The sequence below is a fragment of the Melospiza melodia genome, chromosome 6 (assembly GCF_035770615.1).
Source record: "Melospiza melodia melodia isolate bMelMel2 chromosome 6, bMelMel2.pri, whole genome shotgun sequence".
In the NCBI taxonomy this organism is placed as follows: Eukaryota; Metazoa; Chordata; class Aves; order Passeriformes; family Passerellidae; genus Melospiza; species Melospiza melodia.
Genome location: NC_086199.1, coordinates 50839698 through 50865972, shown reverse-complemented (window position 1 = coordinate 50865972; position 26275 = coordinate 50839698). Strand labels below are relative to the sequence as shown.

Sequence of the window (26275 nt, the reverse complement as noted above, 5' to 3'; positions counted from 1 at the left end):
TATTATTAAAGGCTTCAGCCATAGCACTCAGTTGCTACCAGAAGCAAAGCTGTAACACTGAAGTGTTACACAAAGACAGAAAATAGGAAAATAAACGATGGTGTAGACAAACATTTATTGCAGACCAAGTGGATTGACTGACTTAGAGGGTGGAACTGTTCTAATATATTCTGTCAGTGTTTTGTCTTTTACAAAGCTTGAACTTGTTCATTGACTGCTTTGTCCAGCAAACTTCCCTGTATTATTGAGAATATTTTTCCTTAAAATGTCAATATTGTTTTCTAATTCAAATACCTTGTGTTATATATTCTAATTTACAAGGGAGTTATCTTGGGCTCAGCTCTTCTAGTGTTACTTTTAAACTGGCCAAAATTTCAGTTAGTTTTCAGAGCAGCTCAGAAGGCTGAGAGGGCAGTTTGTTTTTTCAGCTTTGTTGGCAGAGCTGACTGCAGCTTCTGTTGGTGCTGGTTTGTATGTGTCTGAGTACTCGTCATTTTTACTGTTTCTATGGAGTACCAACTGATGGAAAGGAAGAAACCATTCTGCCTTTTGGCAGGACAGTTTGGCAGCCTTCTCTCTTGAATACTGGGTCTTGCTTGAAATTTATTTAAAAATAACAACCCGAAGACCTAAGACAAATCATCTGCTTTTATTTCCCTTAAGATGTTGGAATGTACATTGGAGATGTTGAAGAGTTTGGGCACTCACATGTTTATGCTTCAGAGCAGTACGTCCTGGCACCTTGCTGGGCTTTCTGCACACTGGCAAACCCTGGTGGCACAATCAGTTCTGGAGCGTGACTACACAGCGCAGTCAATCCGCAACATTTGATATTCTTGCTTTCATTGGATAAGTATTCAAAATAATTTTAGAATGTTAATTAACACGTGCTTCATTGTTTCTAATACTGGAAATGCAGGTTATATTTCTGTCTTGAAACTATCAAAAGAAAATGATCTCATATAGAACAAAAGGAATGGAAAAGATTAATCATGTGCCTTCTCTCAAATGCGTGATATTTCATATTGAGAGGAATTTGCCTTTTTAATGTGCTTTCAAAAATAATGTAAAATATGAGGTGAAAAGAGGAAAGCAGCAGGGTATGCTGAACTAAATTGTGAGTTACTGATTCTGCCCCTGATACTGAAGCTAATTCTTGATGTTCTCGGCTAGAGCGTGTCCCTCCGGAGGTGGGGGAGGCGATGAACGGACGGATACGGGGCTCGCCGGTGCGAATGCGCGCAACCATTCGGCATTGCCAGCCCAACCTCGGCGGGGAGCGGGCACGCCGAGAGGCTCAAAGCCGAACACATCGCAGTGCTGGGGGGTCGCTGGGAGCGCAGAGCTCCGCCGAGCCCAAGGCACGTCTCCGGTGTCACCGCTCAGGCAAATGGACGCCTCTGGGTGCGAGCGGCGGCACCGCTGCTCTCGCAGCGAACGGCACCGGCGGCTGCCGCCTCTGCTGCTCCAGGCTGGGGATCCTGCGCAGCCAGCCCCGGGCACGGCAGGGAGGCAGGCAGGGAAGGAGGCAGGCAGGGAGAGAAGGAGGGAGGCGGCGTGCCGGCCGCGGCGCCGCTCGGTGCGGAGCGCGGAGCAGGTGGGCCCCGCCGCATCCCCGCCCCGCGGCCCCGCGCAGCGCCGCTGCCATTGGAGCCGGGCGCTGTCAGTCCCGGGCCAGCCCCGCTCCCCGGCAGGCTCTCCCGGCGCCCGGGCTCCGCCGCGGCCGGTGGCGATGGGAAGCGGCGGCGGCGCTGGGAACAAAGTTTGCCAGGCTCGGGCGCTGGGCTGGCCGCGTCCGTGATGCCCGGGGCCGGGGGCGGTGCCTGAGGGCAGCGGGCAGCCGGGCGGCGGGCACGCCTCGCTGTCTGCTCTCGGCACTGCCATCGCAAACTTTCCGCGATTTTCATGTGCTCAAAGCCGGGATTCTAATTCTCAGCCCTCCCTGCCCCCACCGCTCCTTCTAGGTAGGCGACAAGTATTTTTTTATTCTGTGGATCAGAGAACTTTTTGCATGGAAATTTACTGACTTCGGAGTGGTCTCCGTTTCGGGGAAAGGGGGAAAAGGATTTGTATTCGTCGCAGCTTATTTTTGTTTTCTGGATCACAGGATTTCTGGAGCTATATGGAGGGATCTCAGGATGGTGTGCACCAGGAAAACCAAAACTTTAGTGTCCACTTGCGTGATTTTGAGTGGAATGACTAACATCGTCTGCCTGCTGTACGTGGGCTGGGTCACCAACTACATTGCCAGTGTTTATGTGAAAGTGCAGGAGCCGATCTCAGAAAAAAAGTTAGAGGAAGACAAAGGGGACACTTTAAGGATTATAGAAAGGCTGGACCATTTGGAAAATGTCATCAAGCAGCACATCCAAGGTACCACCTCACCCCCGCTTGCTCGCCCTCTCCGCCCGCCGTGTGCGGCTCCATCCCCTCTCGCCGTGTGTGTGTGTGTGTGTCTGTCGTGTCTGTCGCGATCGGCGGAGCCGTGGCCAGCCCGGAGCGTGCGGGATGGCCGGAGGAGCCTCCCGGAGCCCTCCCGGAGCCGGGGGCCCTGCGGGAGCCGCCCCCGCCCGCGGGGCTCGGCCTGGAGCCGCCCTCAGCTCCTGCCTTGCCTTCCCCGAGCAGGGCTCCGCCGGGGGGCTCGGAGCCAAGACCCGCTTCTCATCCTGCTGTTTATTTATTTTTAAATATTTTTATTTTTAATTTCTATTTGTTATTTTTCAAAATGGTTTGCTGCTAGTGGAATTCTTGTTCTCCTCCCCCTTTAAGCCCGGCTCTGCTAATCCGTGCTGAGTCTCTGTGTTCCTTGGGATGATGAAGGTTTTCCCTTAGTGCCGCTGTGGTGCCGGGAGCCTCTTGGGGTTATAACTGGGGCGATCTCTCTTTATGTAATGCCTTTTAATTTGATTGCCTTTTAATGGGTGCCCTGGGAGGAGGGTTGAAGTGGGGAGGCACTGGGAGAGAATATGATTATTTTGTGCGAGTTTGGGATTTTACATGACTTATGCTTTACTGGGGGATCTTTAGTGTCTTCCTTTATACTTTCATCATCTGCATGGCATCACACCGTCTCTCTCTCAGCCTGCCAAGTGAATTGGTTGGTGATGAGGCTTGGGGGTAGGTGAGAACCTGTACAAAATCTAGATGAACCATCTTTCTCCACTTCTGTATAACCTCCACCAAATACTCAAACCCCAGTTCTAGTCTCCTAAACCTGAAGAAGAAGAGTAGACCATGTGATGAAGGTGCAAAAACCCTTGCTCACTTCCAAGCAGCTTTGACCAACTGGTCTTGTGGGAATATGAAGCAAATGGAGCGAGCAGGCTGGGTGGCCCCAGGTGTGCTGGGCTTCCCTGCTTGTCAATGCACATACTTTGTAGTGCTATTAAAGCCCAGCTACTTTGCTTTTACTTGTGTTAATATCTTTCTAAATATGGCTTATCATCATTCATTTTGTATATGCGCTCGTATCTCAGACAGTCTTCTCATCTTGTTCAAAGTAAATGCTGCTTTCATAATTTTTTCCCCTTTCTTCTCTGGAGAATGGGTTATAGCAGCTTCTTCAAGTTTTAAGTTCTATCATACAGTCCTTAAGTTTGTCTTGATTCCTGAAATGGATTTTTAAAAGCAAATGTATTCTTGTCTGTGTGCCAGTGGAGTGCACTGTGGAAGCACATATGAAGGCAGGGATTTTCCAAAAGGCTCTGGCTAAGAACGAGGTAGGCAAAGTTAATTGACTTCCCTTATGAGGCTGGACTGCTTCATGTTTGTTGGTGTGAAACTCAAATAGCCTTGTTTATTTTCAAGGAAACTGACTGTTTTCAAGGAAATTAACCATATTGGTGCCTTTGGTCGCCAGTTCTTAGAGTAGTAGAGAAAAGGTTCACTTAAATCAGGGGAGGGTATAGCATGGATTAGAGCATAAGCTTTTGTTTTTGGTGACTATCCATAAGCCAAACCAGATGTTTTTTTCCCTCAAATAATGCTTTTAAAGTTGAAGAGGGTCTTTCTAAATTAACTGAGTGAACTGTTTGGTGATAAGTACTAAAATATTAAGGTAATAAAATAAAAAGCTTTACAAGCTTCTCATGCCTTATTGAAACTACTTAGTGTTTAAGATAAATGAATAAAATAAAAATCACAGATCCTTAGCTCAGAGTGGGTTTTCTATACTTTTATTTGCCAAATAATTATAAATGAGGTACTCACAGGAATTCCTGTGGCAGATACTGCAGAATAGGGTCTTACTTTAATCAGATTTTATTCAGAACTGTGAGATACTGTGAATTCTGGGTCATGGTGCAAAACTCACTGAAGTTATTGAAATAAATATCCCAAGCTTGACTGGGTTTGATTTGAACTTGAAGGCCAGCTTTAAGAAATTACATGTTTGAGAGTTGTTGTCAGCTGCTGTAATGGTTCTAGACATGGTTATAAGGGTTATCTGTAGTTTGCTATTAAACTTTTCCTTGGACCACTTCTTTTTTGTGTCAGGCAGAGGTCTCAGTAGCTCAGATGTTCTGCAATGCCCAACAGGCATCATGAAGTTAGCACAGATAATAGAATTACATTCCATAGGATATCCTGCAAATGCCAGAGAGCTATAGCTGCTGCATTTTACACATGGTGTTACCCTAATATTTCATTTTAATTTGCTTTCTGATTGTGTGATTAGATGCCATCTGGGAATTCCTTTAGCATATAAATTGCAATTTTGTAATATTTTATCAAGTGTCCTGGAAATGAGAAGAAATAGGATATGCCTTCATAAAAAACCCTTTTAAAGTATGTATTTTAAAAAGACATTTTCACGGGAAGAAAAGTATCAGACTGAAAAGAGATTTCCAGCCAAGAGAGGTTTGGAGGGAGTCAAAGATGGTTTGCCTGTTGTTCGGAAGGAATGGTATGGACAGGGAAATCCCAGGGCACAGAAAGAAGCTTGTGGAGCTAAAGCTGGATGCTGAAACTTGAGCTGCCTGAACCCTGGGAATCCTGAGTTCCTGCCTTGTGACCACACTCAGCACACAAGATGGTTTTGGCCAAGTGACTTTACCTTTTGGCAGTGATGGTGACCTGCAGGATTTTCTGTGGCAGTGTGTGGTGAGATTGTGGTGTTGATCACATCTGAGTGCTCCACAACCAAGGAGAATCTCTTCCCTCAGCCCAGCTCTTCAGTAGGAGGCATATGCTCCATGCTAGCAGGCAGCCCACTGAGAGAAACTTCTAGTTCCCACCTGCTTTGGAGGTTGCAGACAGGATGGTGTCTTTGTGGAGATCAGTTGTGTATGTGTGTGTTTATGTGTGTGAAAGAAACTGAGTAAAGGACCAGATGGGTAGCTTGATGCAAAATGCAGCCCTTTTCATGCCTGACAGAGGTCTGTGGCACATGGACTGTGTAGTAGCACTGAGCTCTATTCCCAGAAAGTATACCTTAGAGGGCTGAGGTTAACAAGTGTTAAATGGGGTAGAAAAACTGTGTTCTGTTGAGTTCACAAACACCAAAGTGGCTCAAGAAACCCCAGACACTCTCAGGTTATTAAAATCAATACGAGAGTGCTTCAGACAGATCACAACATATTCTTCGTCTTAATAATGCATCATGCATTGGCTCTGACACCAAAAACTCACCCTACATCATATGTGCAGTGGGAAGATCAGGGGAGTGCAAGCTGCTCTTCATCTGATAGTTTGTATCAGTGACAAAGTGAAAAGCAACATCCAGAGGGGAGAATTGTGTCATTTTCTACAGCCTCACTTTAGGCCATCATAGTTCATAGTTTAATTTTCCTTGAGAAACTAAGCTATGATTAAACCCCTATCACTCAAAACACCACTGCACATCATCCTGTCCTATTACTCAATGCCATTTTAGTATTTTTCAGCCTTCCTAGTTTTAATCAGATGATGTTTTTGTTATGTAATTATCTTAAAAGGTAATAGACTGTGAGGTTTATGACATGAACTTGCTTCCTTGCCCTCACCCATTCTTCCTCCCAAGTCCTTGGACCTAAGCAGAATTACTAAACAGTAAAGACAGAGGCTAGATCTAAATTGAAGCTGTAACACACAGTTCATTTCTGGACTAGCTGAATTTTTAAGGTTGATAGATGTTAACTAAGATGTCTGTGTCCTAGCAGGACTTTGGTCCTCCATCCTTGCAAGCTGCTGTGTCTGTTCTTATCAGTGGAATATCAGGTACTGTATGGACTTGGGAAAATTTGTGAGAGAAGAGCTGTTTACATTGTCTTTCATTCTGCTGCTTAGAATGATTTGCTGTGGATTTACTTGAGCTAATATTAGCTATCCCACAGTTGGATATCTGATCACTGTCTGTGGTCAGCTGGGCGAGGGAGAGGTCTCCACGGTGGGATTCATTCTGTCCCTGGGTGAGGTATTAGGGTGAAATGATTTGCTCTCAGAAACTGCATATTTTGAGCTTGGAGACTAGATCAATCCACATTCTTAATTTTAGCCTGGGAAAATTTGAGTAAGTAAATGTCACATTTCTTATCTACCCTTTATTTCTTGATCTCAACACAAAGTAGGATGTCTTCTGTCTTTTGCCGCCTGGCTAACTAACTCTAGCTGGGTTCCATAAAGCCAGCTCACCAGGATTCAAATGGTCACTCCACCACTTGAAGTCTCTTACTTCTGAGGTACTTCCCTTTTGGGAATAATTAATGGCGAAATCCCCTCAGTTTATTTCCCTCAAGCTCAAAAGCAATTAGGCATGTTTATCGCTGTATGTTGCAACATATTTATTCTTCTGAGAAACAAATGAGCAGCAGGCAGGAGCCCTGGGAACGCTCAGCTCTTGCTCCACTGCAGAGGGTTCTGAATTCCCTGTCTCTGAACAAGCACAGAGATCTGCTGTCCCAATGCAGTTAATTGCAATGGAAGCAGCTACTTGCATATGTAAGAGAGACAGGATTAATCCCATTATTTTTCCTCTTTAAACTGTGACTTCTCAAGTCATTCTAGATGGCTGCATGTTAGTGCAGATTAATTGGGATTTAACTTTCATGTTCTTCCATGCTTAGGGATGAGCACACCAAAGAAACCTTAATATAGTTATTTCAGTTGGAAGACTTAATTTGCTGTAAATTTTCAAGCAACACTGGAGGTGTAGGTATTTCAAGGACAATCTACTGAAGACTTAATATTGATTCTGTTGACTACACCTTGATTGCATGTTATTACTATTATTAAATTAACTTTTTTGCGCTTTGAATATCTTCAGCTCCCTCCTAATTGCATTCTTGCCAGTTCTTCCACTGAGGATTTATGTCACTGGGGTTAGGATGCAGTGGGCAAAACTGAGGCGTGCTAGTTTGGCCTTATAAAGGTAACTGGATTTCATTGGTGGATATTGAATTATTCTGTTTTCTTCAGAATGAGGTTTCTTTTTTCAAATTTATTTTCCATTTTTTGATTGTCATCTGGGTTGCTCTTGAGGTTTATACAATGGAAATGGCATAAAAGAGAAAGAAACAATTGGGATTGTTTCTTTTGACAGAAGTAAGGAAAGTTTTATTTGGCCACAGAGTGAGAGTGAATGATAGCTTTGTAGTTGGGAAGGGAATTGATCTGGATTCCTTTTCCTTCAGTCCTGACAATTTCTGTAGTTCACATGAAAGAAGTATTCAACAGAAGGTTAAAAAAATTAGTCGGGAGCGGAGCTGTGACTTCCATGACCTCCACAAATTCCCTCATTGCTAAGCTAGAAAAGTTTGCATTTTTCTCTGAAAAGTACAATTTTTGTTGACATTTGTTATCTCTGCATAGTGGCCCAGCCTTTGTGGAAGGAGGGGGGTTTTCAGTGCAGTGTTTGAGCAGAGGATGGATGGGCTGTGCAGGGATGGAGAGAGCTGTTCTGCTCCAGGTTCTGCACCCGGTGCTTCATTTGTGCCACTCTGGTGTCACTTTGGGCTGTGTTGCTCAGGTTGGCACGAGCAGCCTGCAGCTGTGCAGGGATTCCAGCTGAGGGTTTTCCTGCCAGCTTGTGGTGCCCACTTCAGTACTAACAAGTGATTTTTATCTGTATGACCAGAATAGAGGTAAATACATCTGAAAAGAAACATAAAGCAAGACCTACACACAGCTGCTGGGAATTGTGTGTAATGTGTGAGATCAGCTTGGTGCTGGACTCTCACTCTTTCTGGCATCACATAAGGCAGTTTTTGCCAGTCTCCACCCAACATTGCTCCATTGCCTGTGACAATGCACAGAAGCAGTTTACTTTAATTCTGCCTTCAACAGAAATGTCTTGTCATCAATGTCACCCTGTGAAAGTGTGCGTAAGTGTGGGGAGTGTTGGGGTAAGCTGATGTTATCTATTTGACTTTTAGGGACATGATGTATAAAGAAAATCTATGGTGATTTTAAAAAGCAAACATTGGGCTCAAATCTTGAGACAGCAGTGGCAGTTTGAAGATGGCTTAGCTGCCTCCTGAGGGTAATGGGGGATCCTTGTTTGTCTTAGGAACAGCCCAGGACCTTGATTCTCAGCTATTAATACAGTATGGAATGTGGAAAGGGACACAATGGGACATGAATCCTCTGGAGCTGGTTAATGGCTGTTCTCATTGCATGCAGCTATAAGATTATGTTGTCAGCCACAATTGGCCTGGAGATTGGAGACTGGGCTCTCTGGTGTCTTGGGATTGTCCCTGAGTCCAGAGCGGTGAGGGGATTTACTGGTCCACAATTAACAAAATTAATGAAGTTTAATTTCTGACTAGTGCAAAAGTGACAACTAACTTCATATTGTGAAAACTAACTTCATTCCTCTGAGGCAAATCCCTTTTGATTGGTCTGCTGTATTATTTTCCATTTAACTTTCTCCAGAGGCAGTTTTCTGTGCTGCCCTTGGCCTTGCAGTGCTATCTATAGCCTCTTTAGAAACTTCTGGGCTCCTTCCTTTTAGGAACATGATAAACAGCTCACTAACAAGCTGCTGGATTAGTGTGGACAGATACTCTGCATAGACACTGAAATTCTCAGGTACATGAATCTTAATGCTTTGACTTCCTGGTGCTATATACCTGAATCTATATACCTGTATATACCTAAATCTGTTCTATGGTTGTGCAGTGCAGATATATTCTCTGTGAAACAACATTTTGTTTCTGTTTTCTACACAGTTTTTCTCTGCTCAACTGCTGTTTTGTACTTAAAAGTTCTGTTTTTAACATGATACCCTCAATTTTCTGAGGGAAAGGCAGAGATGTTTAGGAGCTGCAAACCTGATGGTTGTTATTGCAGTTCTCCAGTGCTTTGAAAATTAACAAAATGTTAATCAGAATATGAGAATATTCTGATTTCTGTTTTAGAATATGAAGGTGGAAGGTGCAATGTGCTGCCTTGAAGTGCTTGGTCTTTAAAATGTCAATGTGTCTTCTCAAGTCTGGGAGGGATTCTTGCTATATTCGCTACTTCAGTTGTGTTTTAAAGACATGAGATTTTAAAAATGTATTATTTCTATGACAACAGGGCTGTGGCAGCTGGCAGGAATCTGAGCTGTCCTGTGATCAGTGCCGTGTGAGTGTGTAGTGGAAGCCCTGACTTGGAGCCTTCACCCCTATGGATGAGGCCTGCAGGAGCAGGGCAGAGGAGGGGGTAGAGAGAACTGCTTTGGCCCCACTTTTACAGACTGTTGGTGGCAGGTTTGACTGCTGGAGCTGCTCAGAAGAATCAGACACAAGGTCCCTTCTTCCCCCCAGGAGATGCTGAGGTGTGGTGCAGTAGCCACATCTGCCAGAGACACAAATTTGAGGCTGACATGAACCCTGAAGTATGAGCTCAGATAACTCTCCCAACATGCAGGTTTTAATTAGCCCATCTTAAATACCACACAGCTGCCTAAATCTCTGCTTTTATGCTAAAAATTCAGGAGCTCAGTGACCTGGTGTCAATAATGTCAGTAGGGGTGTGGAAATCCTGTTGCAGATTTGGTTTTGGCATTTCTCATCTCCTAAATCAAGCCCCATATTTTAAATGTGAATGTTTGAATTTTCCTTTTATTAGAGCTGTCACAGGTGATCTCTGAGAAAATAGGATTTCTATAAGCAGCTTTCTGAAGAGTATAAGAAAAAGATAGTATTTCTGTGGGTTTTTTCCTTCGTAGATAAATGATCATTCCAGCCTTCATTTTAGGGAGATAATGAAGATTTTTAGACTGTGTTACTTGCTCATATGTAATCTGAATCTAGCTAAAGATCTCTTTCATGAATCATCCAACTAATGCAGAGAATTACCTGTCCCTGCTTTCATGGTGGATTCAAATTGCTTTGAAGCTTTTCTTTTTGCATCAAGTCATGACTTGCCAGAGGCTTTGCAAGAAGATTTGGCATGCTGGAGGTAAAAGTAAAACTTGTCAGATAAACTTTTCAAGCACTGCAGACTCAGTGAGTCTGTACTCATCCATTACAGGATTATCATTGCATTGAAATTAAGGTTGGAGAAAACCTCTTCTGGGATTTCTCTGTGCACAGAATAAAAAGGGCTTGCAGAACTGAGCACAGAACCATTTTAAAAATAACTTTGTTCTCTGTATTTGTCTTTCTCTGAGGTATTTGTAATTTTCCCAGCTGTATATGGAATGATCATGTTATGCCAGCCTTTCCCTCTTCTACTTGTGCTAACAGGAATATTTTAAGTTGCTCAAGTGAAGGGTGTGGGAGTAGTATGCTGTAATTTCTGTGGAATTTCTGATTAGATGTGTTCACATTTAACAGTTTGAAGGACAAGGAGGGTGAAGGGGCAGAAAAGTACAGCAAAAGGCTACAGGCTGCACAAGAATACCTGAATGTTTTATCCTTTCTTAGTTGATATTGAGTAGAAACTCTGGATTCTGCACTGGTTTTATTGAAACTGGTGAAACTAGTGCTAGTGAGTTTCCATGGAGTGGAAAGAAGTTATGCACCATTTTTTATTCTCTTCTGAAAGCCTTTTGCTTTCCTGCCACTCTCAAAACCAATTTCACATCTAGCAGATTGCTAAAAATATTTTCTTGTTAATTAACCCCAAATCTTCAAAAATTGAATACTTAAATCTATTTGCTTTAGATTATATGGATCTCATAAAACATGTGTAGCACCTTTAATGAAGTAAGAATTTTTTTTGTGTGCAGCCAGGCTATTATAAGCAAAATACTGGGCCTGGAACCAAAATTGTGATGCTGTTGGTCTTAAATATTATAATTGTGCATTGTTGTTTTGATCCTGCTTTTTCAGAGTTAGAACTCTGTGACTTTACAACATGATGTCAGCCATAAAGGATTATGACATCATTAAACTGAGATGTAACAGAATGAGGTATTTCAGGTAATGTTTTCACGTGGCTGTAAAGCTGTACAAGTTTAAAATGCATGCAAAACTGTTACACATAAACCAAACAAGCCAGCAAGAGAAAAACACAAGTTCCAAAGGGATGTGAAAACTTGTACACAGTGCCAAGATCACTGGTGAATTTAGGCACTGAAAGCAGCAACACTGGAGAAAGCTGTAACAAGATGACAACACAAGACATATTTGGATACATATCATTGCCGCTTGCTCCCATTGTAACAGGAATGCTTTTGGTATGGAAATATCTAAATCTCATTGGTTCATTGTTACACTTCCCATAAGTGCAATTCTATCAACACACATGAGTTTTCAGCACAGTTTGTCTTTCTTACATAAAAAGACATAAAATTTGTTTGAAGCACCTTCACAGTGCTCATTCTATTACTCTCATTTAAATACTGAGACAAAATTTTGCATGGACATGAATATGGAAATGTTAAATATCTAAAATATTTTCTATATCATATCTCTCTCTGAAACTGTGGTTGAGCTAAGGATCCATATGTCTTGTCTGGAAGGTAGGAAGGGGCTCTACTATTGTCTGACAGGGGCTTACATGAAAGAGTTTGTGAATGGTAATGCAAGCAGCAAAGTGTGAAAAATGCCAATCACTTGCTTTTAACATTTTAAAAGTTTAATAATAATAAAATGGTCATAAAAATAGCAATACAATTAGAGTAGTAATAATTTTGGACAATAAGGATTAGAACAATGTGAGACAATAGAAACAAAGAGTTAGGGACAGTCCAGGTACCTTTTCTGGGCAAAATAAGCCTGAAAAAGGACCCACGTTAACAGAGGATTAACCCTTAACAGCAACAGCCTGTTGCATATTCATACACCTCATACATGATGCATAAATTCCATTCAAACACAGGATTCTGTCTGGGCAGTGTCAGCTTCTTCCTCTGAATCCTGACGGCATCATCATGACTGAGCGAGGCAGGAAGAAGTTTGTTTGTTCTGATAATGGAGCAATAAATTCTCTTTCTCTGAAAGATTCAGGTGTCCTGTGGCTGCTATCTCAGTGCAAGTCCTTTCTTGAAAAAAAAGTATCTTACATAGCACAGTTTCTATTTTAACATTATGTTATAACCTAAAACTATATTTAACACTCTACTTAAGAAAATTAAAACAGCATAACTGTCTAACATAACACATATAATATTCATTTAAATATTTGCCAAAAGCCAATCATAAAATACGCATTTTTCACAAAAGCAAGAGCTTGGTTAGAGCTCATGGGAGTGTGTTGGCAAAATCTCTGAGTGTGGCAGCAGCAAGAGCAGGCAGTGCAGCCTGACAGAGCAGAGGATGGAAGTGTTGCCTGAAGTGTTGGAATCAGGTTTCCAGACAGCTCTCAGTGCTCTCTGCAGTAACTGAGTGATAGCTGGTGGCTAGGCTGATCCCTGTCTGTTTTGCCTCTTTTCCTGGCTGACTGCAGGTGCAGGTGGAATACTGGGCCCCAGGGAAATGGGGAACCACACCACTGATTTCTTGTTCAAAGAAGTAAGCAGAGGTAAAGCTTTGTATGTGGGCAATGCCAGCTGTTGAGGGTAGGTTTTTAATTGCTCAGCCCTGGATCCATTTTTTCTTAATTAAGCTGCTCTTGGAGAATTTCTAAATTTATGTCAGGGTAAAATACCTTGTTATGAGGAAACATGGAGATTGGAAAACATGTTAAAGGAAATTCAGTGTTGTAATGTGGGAAGCATTCCTCAGCTCCTTGCAGTAACAACTTGTCAATATATTTTTGTCTGCTTGACAATATGTAGGAAATGCCTTTGATTTTGTAAAATTGCTTGTAATTTCTCAACATTTCTTTTGATTCTATTGATTAAAGCTTTTCTGCCTGCCTAGAGACATTAAATAGCAAACCATCTGCTAAAAGTGAATTGGCAACATTCCTAAAAGTTAACATTTAAAAAAAAGTTTAGTCTAAATATACTTCAAGGACTGTTTCTGTTTGTGTTCTGAGATGAAGAGGAAAACAAAGGCAGGCAAAAGGTTGCAATACCTGGTGAAATACCAGTATTGTCCTCATGATATGGGGAGAGAGATGTTGTCAGGCAAAAAAGCAGACAGGTACGAGGAGATGTGGTGCAAAAGTGTAATTACAAACCCTGTCCCACGTGGCTGTGTGCTCACCACCTGTATCCCTTTTCTAGGGACTGGTGGATAAGCAGCCCCTCGGCCCAAAGCACCCTGTGCGTGTCTGTCAGCAGGAAAATAAATACCTTAACTGCAGTCATTAACTCCATGGGTTAATTACAGGGTAATCCCCATACCCCAAGTGTTGCTAAAATATTGAGGTGGTAAATACAAAACTGGGGTGGCCATGGAGAGGGATTTTTTTGGGATTATGCTGTGTTCTACTCATCAGTGATTTTCTGATTCCTGTATTTTCCAAAGGTCCTTGTGTGAGCGGCTGTTGGGCTGAGAGTGGCTGCCCTGAAGTAAAACAGAATGCTTACAGGAACAAGAACTCTCAGCGTGTTTGAAGTGTTGGGTCAGCCACAGGGAATGTTTCTTGGCAGGTTAAGACAAAAACCTTGTGCGTTTAACCTGGCTTTTGCCAGGTAAGAATGCCATGTAACTTCCTTAAAAATTTTGTTTATCTGTTTAGGGAAAGAAGGAACAGCGAGAAGAAATTATTCAATGTGCTCTTTGTGCTGGCACAGATTCAGTGGAAGATAATTCTGGGTATTTGTTTCTCCAGCAACTGGATTATCATTTCTAACTGTCCAGTTAAGACCAATTTAGAGGAGTAAAGTCATCTCTGAAGGCACTGTACATTTACACCCTTTCTGTTACTAAAAGAAAGATACAAGATTTTTATTTGAAAGTGAGAACAAGGCAGTCCTGGTATGACTGTTCTGTCATAAGATTTTTTCCTTACCTTTAAAACCTTAAGATATTGATAGATATTTAATTATTTTTAGACTGCATTCTTCCCACAGAAAGAATGTAACAGAAAGCCCCTGGATTGAGTTCTCAGTGTGATTGGACTCAAATTTGTCACATTCACATTCTCTGAAAAATCCCTTTACCCAGGATTTTTCTCCTGGGAAGCTGAGAAGCCTCAGAGAAAAGGAAAGCAATTATTACCTCATTTGCTTCTCCTGTGTTGTGCTCATGTGGAATGTGTTTGGAGATTGTTTACCCACAGGTGATTGTTTCATTGGATTCTGCTGTGAGTTGTTTTCACTCTTTGGCCAATCGGGGCCAAGCTGTGTTGGGACTCTGGAAAGAGTCAGGAGTTTTCATTATTATCTTTTTAGCCTTCTGTAAGTATCCTTTCTGTATTCTTTAGTACAGTTTAGTATAGCATTCTTTAATATAATATAGTACCATAAAATTATAAATTAGCATTCTGAGAACATGGAGTCAGATTCATCATTCCTTCCTGCCATGGAGCTCCCTGCAAGTACAATACAAAGTCCTTGCCCTAAAATCTTACTTCTGTTGGACTCCCATAAATTGCTGTCATGGCCATGCTGCAGTAGCTCATAGATCTGAGGCTCTGTGGGGCTGGGGAAGGAGCAGAATGATGCATCAGAGCAGGATGAAAAGCAGGGACTCACTCTCCCTGTCCCCTCTGCTGCCCCAGAATTGTGCCCTGCGTTACCCACAGGCCACCCTGGGTTCATGCAGGGAGGCCCTTCCTCACCTCACATCTGTGGAGCTGCTCTTTTCCTTATCCCCTTTAAGCCCTGGGTCTGAAGCATGAAGATGGGCAAGGGAAAGAAGAATCAAAGTATTCACTAGCATGAAAGATAATGTAATTATTATAGTGTGTCAAATATGAACCAATGTATTCCCTACTGCCTGTCTGTTTTTGAGGCTTGTGCTGAGCTGGCAGCTCAGTGGCATTTCTGTACTCCTAAAAACTCAACAGTAACTGCTCCAGCCATAGTTTTCAAAAATTGGTCAAGGAACAGGCTACAGATTGGTCTGGAAAAACAACAGGGTCAGGGTGGAATTAATTTCTATCAAAATGCATAGTGAAGCAGATTATCCCAGTGTCACTCATGCTGACTGTGGCTTTACAGACCAAGCCAGTAGGACTGCAGGAGTCATTAGGATTAAGAAAAGAGTACAGTACTATGCAATTCAGAAAATATAATATTTTTTCTGGAAATCTTCCAGCTCCAAAACAAGGAAAAAATATAATTAAGTAACTTTTAGAAGGCAATTGGGACATTAATCTGAGGCAGCACATGTTCTCAAGATCAGAAAAATCAAACATGCAAATCTTGAATGCTTCTATTCTAAAGAGTCATTGTGGGAAAATCTATGTGTGGAAGAGGAAATGGATGTACAAAATGTGCATTCTCATTAATTTAACTCATGTCTTAGTAAAGCCTCTTTATTAAAATTGCTTGCTCCTTGTGGGAGCCATTAACATCATCAAAAACTCCAAATAGCATTGCCCAAAGAGAATTTTGCAGTCTGCTACAGAGACCAGTCCTACTGACTGTGGAGGATTGCCAAGGTGGGACACGAAGGTTTTCCTGCCAGGATCAGTTTTCAGGAACACTTATGACCAAAAAGCTTCATGGTAGATGACTCTGAGGCCTATAATACTCAGCACAGTTTTTCCTACCGAGTGAAGTTAGTCCCATTAAAAAGAAAATCTTTGTTCTAAACTTATGACTTTGTTCACAGAAATCAGACTTTTAATAACAAAACAAAAAAAGTTTTTATGGCAAGAGGTTTGTGGTTCACAGCCCAGGCTACTCAAATGCTAGAGGAAAAGGACTTCTCCAAAATCCCATCTTTACATTCAACGTTTATGAGAGAAAACACAGCTGTGGTTACTGAGGAAAGGGAATTTAGTTTCAAACCCCAGAACTATTCATGCTCTCTTGAAAGAGACAGCACCTAAAACTCAGTGAAACTTAGGGGTAGGCAACTTGCCTTGGAACCCTTTTTCTGACCTGTACAGAAGCACTTCTGAAGTAAACCTGGAGCACAAAGAGCTGGCCCTGACTTGGTTTGTACCTCAAGGTATGCAATGAACACAGCCCAAAAATCAATAGCTCAGAATATTCCATTAGAAGGAGAGTGTTCATGGCACTGAGGCCATTTGCACAAGCTCAATGAAATTAAGATATTAACAGAGTAAATGGCAACTCAGCTCTTCTGTAGGTTTCTATTTATATCACTCATATCTGTCATTACTCTATCAAATTAATGCTAAACTCATGAATTTCTCAACTGTAGTTCCTTACAGTGTTGTGTTTAAAGCTTGTAATGATTCACAAAATATTCCTAGTTACCTACCAGAATTGTCTTTATTGTTCTTCTACAGAAAGATTTAAGTGATTACATTGGTTTGAGGGTTGTGGTTTGGTTTTGTTGTTTGAGGGTTTTTTGTAATCCGTGTGTAAAGAATTTCATGAAAGTGAAATTTTAAAAGAAAAACAATTGGCTTCTGTCAATAAGCTGCTAGACAGTTCTTACTAAGGCAGGAATTAAAACAGGTTTTACTGTGAAAGTATCAGCTCAGCATAATGGACAGGAATTCTTGTTCTTGTATAGTACTACTACAGTTCTTAATGATTTTGTTGCCTCTACAGTAAATTTTCATACTTCATTTGGGGACGTTCTAACAAGGAATAAAACATTTGTTACAGCATTAAATTACATTACAGAAAACCACAGAAAATATATGCTTTACAAAACAACCATGCTGTAGTCATCAAATAAGATTTTTTTACAAGTTTCAGTTATTGTCAAGACAGTCCATAACTCTACAAAAGCCTGCTAGCTGAAATTTTGCCAAGGTAATATACGGCACAGAGCTGACAGCACCAACTGATGGACTATCAGAATTTCCCTTGCTAGGTCAAACTGCACAATTGTTTGTTTTTCTTCCTGAACTCAACATGGTAAACCTGCAAATGTGCCTGCTCTGCCACCTTGAAATGGCACACAGTTTCAAAAAGGGGGGTTGAAACTACATCTGCACCATAAAAATCTGTTCCCAAAAAGAAACACAGTGCCTTCCTTGCACATCTTTATTTCTTCTTCACAAATGTAAAAGTATAAGGCAGCATTCCCTGTGCAGTGCAAAGCAAGAAAAGGAATTTCATCCAGACTAGTGACAGAAACAAACACCATAAGGGCCCCAGTCCCAATGTGCACAAAATTGTCACAAGGTCAGCTGGCATTTTACCAAAGCAGTTAGCATATAAATTGAGCCTCAACAAGACGAGATAAACATGTCCTCTGACAAAGAAGATTCCCAGCAAAAACAGCAAAAGAATTTTCACTGTGGATGAAAAAACCCACACTTATTAAAAATTTAACAACATTTATCTTCCTGCTGCAAACATTCCTTTAGCCACTCTGTTTGTTGCAAAGGGTTCCAAACAATTTTAAGTTTCTGTGCTTTGTTTCAGAAAAATATTCATACACAGGCTGATTATGATATATCCCCAAAACAATTCGCCATGTAAATATAATGACTGATGGAATTTGACAAGGCTCCTTCTAGAACAGGAAACACTGAAGCTTTTGTTTAGGGATATTAATCAGCTCAGCAAGTTCAATGTGTCACCTGTGCCAGAACGGAAGAAAAATCATCCCCACCAGTAATATCCAAATGAGGCAGGACCAGTCACTGCAAGAACTACTCTGTATCCCAGCTATTCCAACAGGCAGGTTTCCACCAGACACTCACCTTTTCTGTAACTGATCAACCCAGTAGCAATAATGATCTTACGTCTTGGAAATTTGCCTTTAGTTTAAGAATAATTAGAAAACATCTAAATAATTAGATGTCAGGGAATATTTCACCAAAATTCTTAACTGCAGCTTGGCCACCAGCAGGTCTCACTGACATTCTTACCTCCTGCTGCTCAGTGGCAAAGAACTTTACTGACTATTTGTTTTCAAGTTCAGGTGCCCCCAGAATGGCAAAACTCAACTGGCTAACTGAAGCGGTGCAGTCAGTGCTCTGAAGGATGCAAAACCACCACCCTCTGCTGTGAAATGCTAATTTCTTATAGGAGGATACCACACAAGCTGAGCAAACAGGAAAAATCTTCAGATACTGACAGAAATGACCCTCCTCAAACACTGAAAACTTTATCCATCCCACTAGGATGGTGCATGTTTTGACATTGCCAGGCTTGTAATAAAAAAGTCCAAAACACGTCAAAAGTTCAGCCCCTCCCACTGACTGAGGCTCCCAAGCTCTGCAAGTGTGCACATGCAACCTGGCAATTCTCCATCTTGTTTTCATTTATTTTACATTCTCTGATCCTTGCAAATGGGACAGCTGGCTCCCAAAATGAGAACTGAAGTGGTGAAGACCCATCTTCATGCTTCCCTGTCCCATTCCCAGAGATACTGAATTCCAACAGCTGCTCTGTTTCCTGCTCCCAGCCTCTGAAAGCCCATGTGATCCCACCAAGCTGAGCACATGGATCTTCTGCACGGTATCTGGAAATAGCAAAGTACACTTTCTGTCTCATTTACTAATACTGCTGCTAATTTTGCTGTGCCCCAGTTTCTCATCCATCTGCAATCAGGATTCAGTTTAAATGATGGAAAATGAAACGCAGCACAGACCAGGACCTGGCAGTCATCTTAGTAGAACAAACAGTCCCATTTCTGCTCAGAAATTCTTCCCAAAAGCTTAGGAAGGACCTGGGACATGATTAAATAAATCAGATCACTGAGAACAAGAGCAGATAATACCAGTTTTCTTTTGGACTTAGTTCTGGGGTTAATGCAAGCACTTTTGAAAATTTTGCAATGTTCAGGAAATTGCTGGGAACAGGTGAGTGTTCTTTCCCATGCACGTTGTCTGACAGGGAATATTAAAAAATGCAGCTTTTCAACTGGCACAAGAGAGTACCTACAGTGTCTCCCTCTATTAGCTGGAGGAGACTGATATGGATATAGTTATTTCCAAGATTTTTAACCTCTGATTATTTGACTGCTAGGTTCTGAAGCTACTAGAAAGGTAGACAGATTGCTTTCTTAATAATTCAGATTCAGAAATAAAACCCAGAAAACTTATGAGATAACCCAGCAGGTATCTGATTCCTCCTTTTAACACCAACATTACTGGTAATAATTTTAAGCAATTACATAATAACTAAAATGTATTGGGTGAATTCCTCAGAATTTCTATTAGCTGGTGTTTTACCTCCAGTTCCCTGTGGGAAAATTCTGAGGTATGCCTCCAGCAATTTAATTTTTTTTCTTGGAAAGGTAAGACACGCTAAAGGAGATTAAGCACTGGAGGCATCAAAGTAACTTACAGAAAAAAAAATTCAAAACCTATCTAAGAGACGTGTAGAAATGGGACTCACAAGTTTTTAAAAAACATTTTACTGAAATTCTGCTTCTCTGACAGCTGTGTCTTTTGTCATCATTTCTAATTTTAAGGTTTTTACTCACACTAATGATTTGACTGCACTTTTTGTGTCAGGTAAGAGGCAGTGCCTAAACCATGTCACAGCAATCAAGAGCAAATTTAAAATTTATATATCAACAAACAAAGTCATTCAAGAAGTTGCCCACGCTGAACAGCTTCAAATAACTTGCATTCAGACCCTGGAGCCCTTCTTACAATTCTATATGGGGATCCAAGGCTGAGGCAGTCAAAGAATGGCATTCTTGAGAAAGTAGAAAGGAAGCATGTTGGCCAACTGGCTGCTTCCACGTTTCTGGAAAGCAAGTTATAACAAGAACAGAAGGAGACTAACTGTACCTTCTGGGGCTTTTTAGTGAAGTGGATCAAGTTGCTAGAGAAAAATGAATTTTCATTCCCCCTTATGGTATTTTGCACTGTAAGCACTCACTGAAATTTGGCTGCTTACAGAGTTTAGCAAAGACCTTTTCAGCAGTCACTTAGTTTTCAAAAATCTCTTTCAAAGACATAGGCAGCATGGGAGCCCCTGCACATTTGTAACACACATCCCATAGCCAAACTTATCTTTTCCTAACTACTTTTATCTGCAAGTTCCCAAACTCCCCCAACTGAAAACTCCTAACTTAGTACAACACAGGTGCACAAGTTTTAAATAATCAAGGTAATGATGGAAGGGGCAGGAAACAACTCCTAGAAAACATAAGATATTAATTATGTTAACTAACAGGGAAAAAAAAAAAAGGAAAGGGGAAAACATCATCATGCTCTGCACTGGGCCTCAAGCACATTCTGCCACATGGCATTGCTGCAGTGGATTACAGTATTTAAATTTTCAACCAAATCCTAATTGCTTGACTGCAACCTCCTTCCTATCTCTAGTCAATTCATTTTAGTTCCCATTTTGGGTTTAGAGCTGCAAAGGCAAGCTAAAACAAAAGCACTGCTCAACATGAGATGGCTTGAAAACACATCCTGCTCGGTGTGGCTAAAACACCATGCTCAGGTCTCAAGTATCAATAACGATAGTTACCTGTAGGGAAATTATGTTTGTGCAAGTGGGGGTGCAAGACTTCCCTTTAAAAAACTGTAACTGAAAGATGGGAAATTTAAATGTGCAAATTCCTTCAGGTTGGGCTTTTTACTCCCAGTGTTATCCCTGCTGTCTTAGGTGACTTATAAAGTTGCTTTTTAATTTTTTTAATCTAGAAGACAGAGCCAACCATTCCAATGAATGAAATAAACAGGACTCCTTGAACTTACTTTAATAGCAGTGAAAAGGGTATCTTATTTTGAATTGGCCCTTTTAGGTAAATTGCTTGACTAAATCCTTCTTGTTGGATGATAATTAAATGAGCATGGGGAATATTGACAGTTACAGGTGTCAAGAAGTTGGGAGAAAATAACATCTGTTCTCATCAAATAGCAGAAAAGCAAATTCAAAGTCACTCTTAAATGTGTAGCATAAACATTGAACAGAAAACAAAACAGATACATTAAAATATATTTTAAAGTAAAATTATGCTTTTTCCTTAGTTGAATGTTGCAAAGCTAAACTGCTACATCCTACTCTGTTTTATCATTTTTCTCCTGTCATCCCTCTCGCTGTCACAAGTTGTCATTGTGGCTAAGCCCCTCCCATTCTCTGCACCACGTTCACAGTGAAAACAGCCAGACAGTGCCATGGCACTGCATGTATATTCCAGACTGTTATGAACATGTAGTATTTTCTTCTTACAAGTTTTTTGTGGTTTTTTTTTCCCTCAATCATATAAGAGTAAGAAAATGTGTGTTCAGAACATTAAAATTTATTATGGCAGTCAAATTGATGAGTTCAGCTTATTCCTGTGTGCTAGTTAAGATGGAGAGGGCAAATGTTAATTATTCATCTTGGGAAAAATACATTTATTCCCTTGCAAAAAAAGTCCAAGGTAAACTTTGAAAAACATTTTTATGAAATAACCATCTTGAGAGGGAATTTCAGAGCAGCTTTTCTATATATTCATTTCCTTAAGCTGAGAGGAAGAAGGGGTAAACAAATCCCTCACACAAAGGTATTTGTACAACAAAACAGAGAAAAACATATACTAGAAGCTTGCTTTCTTCCTAGTACATTTACTGATTCAGTAGTTTTACTGTGATAACTTCTAGAATTTTGCCTGAGGTTTTTCCGTTGATCACAACTTGAGGGAAAAATTAAACCCGCACCAAATGCACAAACATGGCCAAGAGTCTGCTCCCTTAGACTTGTTGAGGAGTATGGTAGGAGTCCTGGTAAAATCTTTGTATTGTATAAGTGGCCTTGCCCCAATCCTGGTTGTTCTAGATGGGCTGCAGCTGTGATGTCCTTAATTGGGCAGCAGCTGTGGCTGGTGAAGATAACTGGGATAAAAGGGGGTGGATTGGCTGGCTAGGGAGGAGCCCTGACGAAGAAGTAGGAACAGCACTGCTGTGAAGAGCTGTTTATGAAAAAACTACCCAGAAGGTATGGGACTCTAGAAATACAAAGTCCAACAAGATAGCAACACAAATCCCCCACACAAAGGTATTTATACAACAAAGCAGAAAAAAACATATGCTAGAAGCTTGCGTTCTTCCTAGTACATTTGCTGATTCAGTAGTTTTACTGTGGTAGCTTTTAGAATTTTGCCTGAGGTTTTTGTGTTGATCACAACTTGAGGGAAAAATTAAACCCACACCAAATGCACAAACTTGGCCAAGAGTCTGTTCCCTTGGACTTGTCGAGGGGCAGGATATATTTTAAAAGGCATGCTTGGTCTGGAGTTGACTTCTGAGTTGAACTTATTCCTTGAATGCATGTGGCAGGGTCAGTGTTTGTGGCTGGGAGCAGTGCACAGAGCAGTTCTGGGCATTTCACATTTCCCCCTTTGTCACTTGTGCATGAGGTTCATGGGGATTTGCTGTTGTGGGCAAATGTTGAATTAAGATCATCAGCAATAAACTGAGTAGTTATCTCAATTTCTACATCTTATGGTGTGTCCAGAAAGAGGGAGGTCAAGGAAGTCTCAGTGTTGCTCCTGTTCCTCTGCGGTCTTTTATGTTTCTTCCTGGAAGTTTCTGTGAGACTGAAACCTGTCTTAGAGCCAAGTTTTGTAATGATACTCCAGTAACAATTAAATGTACTTGGGTCTCTTGCTAATTCCTTGTGCAAATCTTCTGGATGCTATCCTAAATGGTTTGCTTTTGCATGAAAGCATACAAGATGAGGAAAAGTCATAGAAATGATACAAAAATCATTTATTGTTTTCAAAGAAAAAAGAAAAAACAAGAACTTAATTTTAAAAGGAAGTGTATTTTTAAATGTAACTGTTTCAAATTAATTCTAATATAATTTTGATTGGCAGTTTGGGTGACTTTGTGCCTCACTAACATTTGACTGTTTTGCTTCACTTGGGTAGCTATCTTGCATGATAATTTTAAATTGCTTATTTTAAATCAGTGCTTTACAGGAACTCTTCTGAAACAGCAACAGTCTTTCTTCTGCAGAATGACAAAGAGCAGGAGCATGCCCAAAGTGCATACTTTCAATAAAGATATTCATAGGTCTAGTGTGAGCTCTGCTTATCTTTCTTCCTGCTCACAGATGCCTTTGTTCATAATGAAAAAGGACTCTGCACTTTATTTAATTGTTTTGCCTTAAATCTTGAGCAATACTCTGGTTTTCACTTCCTTTCCTTTTTTGTGACCATTATAGAGAATGGGAGAGGGATTTAGCTGATGGAAAGTTTGTGTCAAGGCTCCCTGTAAAGGCTCTACTCAGCCCAGTCTAGAACATTTCATTTCTCCATGGAAGCACCTGCTCCTCTCCACAAACAGTAGCGGTGTCACCATGATATTTTCTGAAAAATCCCTTTGCCAGGGTTTTTCTCTTGAGAAGCTGAGAAGCCTCAGAAAAGAAATGTGAACAATAATTGTCGATTGCTTGGAATGTGGTCTGGAGGTTGCTCACCAACAGGTGCATCTTTGATTGGTTCGATGTGAATTGTTTTTAATTAATGACCAATCCCAGTCCAGCTGTGTCAGACTCTCTGGTCTGTCATGGGTTTTTATTATCATTCTTTTCTAGCCTCCTGATGTATCTTTTCTCTATTCTTTTTAGTATATACTTTCTTTTAATATAATACCATATCATAATATAATACATCAGCCTTCTGAGAACTTGGGAGTTAAATTCTCATCTCTCACCTTGTCATGGGGACTCTCACAACACCACAACATAGAGGGACTGGAGCTTAATAACCCACATGCAGGTCCCTGCTGTAAAAGGAGCTTAAGCTGACTCACCCACGTGCAGATATCCACCCTGTAAGTATTTACAGTTAGATGAGATCAGCCCCACTGTCATGGTTTGTCAGTCTAAATCTCTTGAAATCAATAGAGTTAATTATGTGAATGAGTTTGGCTGTTTTTAAGCTATGTCTTTCAGCAAGCAAAAAAGCCTGGTTTTTCTTCTCTGCTAAACCAGTATTTTGTTGTGTGTCATCTTAGACATTAGCTCTTCTTATGAGGTGCTGTGGCCCTTTTAGGTTGGCTGTGTCAGCCATAAATGAGGCTAAAATACACTGTTAAAATAAATTCAGTCCCAAGATGTTTATCTCAGTATTTTAGCACAAATAGCGTTGTCTGTTGTATTTGTGAATATATACATAAATACATTGACATACTGGCTCTTTGTTCTAGTTGCATCTATAATAATCCCCTATTTCAATGGTAGTTAAATCTTCATTGTATTGAGCCTTTTACTTGGGCTGCTCAGGCTCATTTAAATAAAATAGTCAACTTAGGATGTATTGTGCACAGTTGTAGCAATGCAGAAACTAATAGATAAGGCAGGAGGCTAGTAAGCAAACAAGGTACTTCTGTGCAGACTGAAGACATTAATTTATATATACAAATTCAGGAAATTATGTCTGCTGCCATTTGGGAATTTTGAGTGACAAGTCATTATGAGTACTAAAAACCAATTTATAGCAGTGCTTCAGTTCTAGCTTTTCCTTTAGGCTGCTGCTTCCACTGGGGACTGGGAATATGAGATTGGGTTCTTTTGTGCAGATTTCAGTGCAGCATCACGAGATAACACGTCATGTGTAATGCACAAGTTCGGACTTTTTTCTGTTTTCCTCTTGATCCTGAAGTATTACAGTAGTGGCAGGGTCACCTCAGCATAGCCTGTTACAAGCTTGCAGTTGGGTTACAGCTTATCTTTAAAAAATCCTAGCATTATAAAGAAGCAGTCTGGACAAGAAGGATTTGTTGTGTTTTGTTCTTTCTTGTGGAAGTTACAAGAACAGGAAGGGTTTTGCCTGTGGTGCAGCAGGACCTGCTGCACTTTGTGGCTTGGAGCTGAAGGGCATTTCCCATACCAAGGGGATATTTTCTCCTGGTCAGGAAATTACCTATTCTGATAGTGTTGGAGAAGTGAAAATGGAAAGCACAAGGGATTTGAGACCCTTGGCTTCAGTGGGAAGTGGATGTTGGCTTTTAGGGTACCTTCAGTGCAGCTTGGGTTGTTGCCAGCCTCTGTTTATCTAATGGGAAAAGGAAGGCACACACTCTGAAAACAATTTAATTAGGCTTGGTTCTTCAGACTACTGATCTGATGGCTTTCACAAACACTAAAGGATTTCTTAATTTCATTAAAAAGCGAAGGCAGGGAAACAATAAAAATGGGAGCAAAAGGAATACTTTGAAATGCTGCCAGTTAGAAGGAATTTGTCATCTAAAGATTATGGAATGGTTTGATTTTTAAAGAATTTATCTTAAGTCCAAGATTTGAAAAAAAAAATGTTGAAGTATGAACTGTTTCCCAGGTAACCTGAACCTCTTTTAAGGTAATTTTAATATTTTGTGTGTCATCCCTTACCCACTGGAGATCCAAAAGGGTATCTGTTCTTAAAGCCTGTGCCATGTGCCAGTACTTAAATGTGCATATTGGTTTTTAGGGAGGATGAGCCCCCACAAAACAACGATGAACTAGAAGCAGCTGTGATAGCATGGTTTAAAATTCTTCAAATAGTCTCCAGCTCTCTGGAGATCAAGGAGAAATAAATCTGAGTCTCCTCCACAGCTGAGGACGTGCCATGCTCGGTGCGTTTGGTGCCAGGGGCTGGGCTGTGCTCTCTGTGCCTGTGCTGACCAGACCCACCCTGGCCAGGCTGACAGGGCCAGCCCTGCCCCTGCTCCTCCAGCCTTGCCCTGGGCTGCACCAGCCCCTGCACAGCCAGGCTGGGCTTCTCTCTGCTGGGCTTAAATCCTCATTAAATCAGCTCACTGGTAGTTACAGTGCTAGGCTGCCACTTAGGAAGCCTGGGTTTAATGCAAGCCCTGGGTATCTGTGTGTTCTTCATCTGCAGAAAAAACAACCTGATGAGCTGGACTGGGTAATGACAAGATGAATATAAATAACCCCGTGCTTTAGAATAGCATGATGTTATGCATAGATGCCAGCAGGTTGTCACAGCTTGTTACCTGTCTTGTTACCTTACAGGTTTTGATGTGTTCCTGACAGGAGAGTCTG

General features: G+C 41.1%; 1 protein-coding gene across 3 annotated transcripts in view; it reads left to right on the top strand.

The window, feature by feature from the left end:
* Positions 1-1752: 1752 nt before the first annotated feature.
* Positions 1753-26275, top strand: part of GALNT18 (polypeptide N-acetylgalactosaminyltransferase 18) — a 215458-nt gene continuing 190935 nt past the window's right edge. Inside the window, exons 1-2 of one of the 3 annotated variants that reach the window (XM_063160599.1) lie at positions 1753-1964; positions 2108-2373. In XM_063160599.1, the coding sequence (XP_063016669.1) occupies positions 2139-2373 (235 nt within the window). In that variant the 5' untranslated portion in view covers positions 1753-1964; positions 2108-2138. The remainder of the gene's footprint in view (positions 1965-2107; positions 2374-26275) is intronic. The other 2 variants (XM_063160600.1, XM_063160598.1) reach the window with 2 other exon arrangements.